Source organism: Nanorana parkeri, unplaced genomic scaffold (genome assembly GCF_000935625.1).
Source record: "Nanorana parkeri isolate BGI_ZX_2015 unplaced genomic scaffold, ASM93562v1 scaffold1768, whole genome shotgun sequence".
Lineage (NCBI taxonomy): Eukaryota > Metazoa > Chordata > Amphibia > Anura > Dicroglossidae > Nanorana > Nanorana parkeri.
Genome location: NW_017308036.1, coordinates 60,060 through 62,421, shown reverse-complemented (window position 1 = coordinate 62,421; position 2,362 = coordinate 60,060). Strand labels below are relative to the sequence as shown.

The following is a 2,362-nucleotide window of genomic DNA, read 5'->3' as shown; positions in this document are numbered from 1 at the left end:
ACGCGAGAGCCAATGGTTAGGACAGGTGTGATGTGACGTGCCGGGGGCCAGGCAAAGCACAGCGAGAAGGAGGGGGCGGTGTAAGGCCGGCACGATACGCCGGAGGCGGCCAGCCAGCGCTCCGTGGTGGGCAAGTCTCCGCCGGATACCGGGCCGCGCAGCCCGGCCTCTCTCCCATGCCTCGGGACGCCGCTGCAGAGGGGCGGCGGCGACGACGAAGGAGGAGGCGGAGGAGGAGTGCTGCGCTGTGAAGAGCCTTGCTGCATGCCGCCGGGGAGCGGAGGGGGACGATGCGCGAGTACAAGGTGGTGGTCTTAGGGAGCGGCGGGGTCGGCAAGTCGGCTCTGACCGTCCAGTTCGTGACGGGCACCTTCATCGAGAAGTACGACCCGACCATCGAAGACTTCTACCGCAAAGAGATCGAGGTGGACTCGTCCCCCTCCGTGCTGGAGATCCTGGACACGGCCGGCACCGAGCAGTTCGCTTCTATGCGGGACCTGTACATCAAGAACGGTCAGGGCTTCATCCTGGTCTACAGCATGGTCAACCAGCAGAGCTTCCAGGACATCAAGCCTATGAGGGACCAGATCATCCGCGTCAAAAGGCGAGAGGGGATGGGGGATCCGGGGTGCTGGGGGCTCATTGTGGCAGGGCGTTGTCAGCCAGGGGAGGGGGTGAGATGGTCCACGGGTGGGTGGCCATTGATTACTGTTCACATCGGTGGCTGGGATTGCATGGAAAGGGCCTAGAGAGGATCTGGCCTGGGGGGTGTATGCAGAGCTTCTTCTCATCAATGCCCCCTCTTGTCTTCTACATACACTCTGCCTTTGTATTCTCTGCACTTTGACGTTCTGTTTTATTGCCTGTTACTGTGCTGCTTTGAAGTCCCTACACTTCATTGGCTTGCTTTGGATCCATCCACATTAAAGTTGTTGATCCTTGGTTTGGGCCATTAGTTGGCCTGCGTTTACACTCAACACAGCGCTTTTGATGAGTTTGTACATGCCCATACAAGTGGGTTTTAAGGCTCTTTACAAGCAGATTTGTAGGCGTTTTAAGCTTCCAATGACCAATGGAAAGCAGTTCTTCAGGTGCTAAAATTAGTGTTTCCTGACGCACCCATTGAAATCTATGCACCAAAAAATGCCTATTTATGTTTAAAAAAAACGTGTAGGGCGACAGCGTACAAGTGTGAACAAGGGCCATCAGAAAGAATGGGATTCTGCATGTTTAATGTAGTCAGGTGTGGAGAAATCAGTGGAGAAAAGTGCGAATGGGGGCTTAGGGTTGGGCAGCGTCCTATAGAACTTTCTGATGGCCTTCGTAGTTCTACCATTAGCCCAGAACTTCTCTACTGCACACAGGTATTTAAAATCCGCCATATGCTGGGGTTTCTCCCAGATCCCTCCTGTTTGTTTTTAGCTGGCCACACATTGTTCTGGTTTTTCATTCAACCTGTGGGCTCAACTAAAAAAAAAATAGAACAGATTCCTCCATCAACGTATATGAGCATTGATCAAGAGGAATTCCCCACTGATTGCATTGTATTTTGACAGAGGCTGGTGGCTGCTGTCAGGCTACCTAAAAGGAACCTGCAGCTGATTGGCTGCCCGCTCTATTTGTTCAGATTTTCCAACCGGCTCCTTCGATCAGCTTATCGAGGCATGCCTGCCAGAATGGCACCCACTGTGCGAATTCTGGCCAGTTCATGGAGAACCGGCCGAAATTCACATAATATATGGCCACATTCATTCAGTAGTCATGTGTCATAGATGTTATGCCGTTCTAAGTTTATTGCTGGGCAATTTATGAAATTTGTAGGGCAGTGTAGGATTATTGCGGTTGTCATCAACCTACATACATGGGGTTGTATCTTTGTTGCTTTTAGATGATTTATTATAATGTTCTTTTTACATCTTTATTTTTATCATGAGCTTGCCTTTTTGTAGAATAATATTGGAGACCGCTGCTTTTATGTGAGGGAAAGAATGTGAAGTGTTGTCAAACAAGCAGCCTGGAATCATTGATGTATCTCTGAAGCCAGAACTCCATTTTTGTTTGTTTTAGATGAGGAGGAAATAGTAAAAACTCCAGTAGCCCCTTTCCATATCAGAGTCCCCCTTTGCATCAGTAGCCCCTTTCACATCAGTGCCCCCCTTTGCATCAGTAGCCCCTTTTCATATCAGTGCCCCCCTTTGCATCAGTAGCCCCTTTCCATATCAGAGTCACCCTTTGCATCAGTAGCCCCTTTCCATATCAGTGCCCCCCTTTGCATCAGTAGCCCCTTTTCATATCAGTGCCCCCCTTTGCATCAGTAGCCCCTTTCCATACCAGAGTCACCCTTTGCATCAGTAGCCCCTTT

At 50.5% G+C, this 2,362-nt stretch overlaps 1 protein-coding gene across 1 annotated transcript in view; it reads left to right on the top strand.

The window, feature by feature from the left end:
• Positions 1-254: 254 nt before the first annotated feature.
• Positions 255-2,362, top strand: part of RAP2A (RAP2A, member of RAS oncogene family) — a 22,276-nt gene continuing 20,168 nt past the window's right edge. The window contains exon 1 of the mRNA XM_018571503.1: positions 255-604. Within this exon, the coding sequence (XP_018427005.1) occupies positions 291-604 (314 nt within the window). The 5' untranslated portion in view covers positions 255-290. The remainder of the gene's footprint in view (positions 605-2,362) is intronic.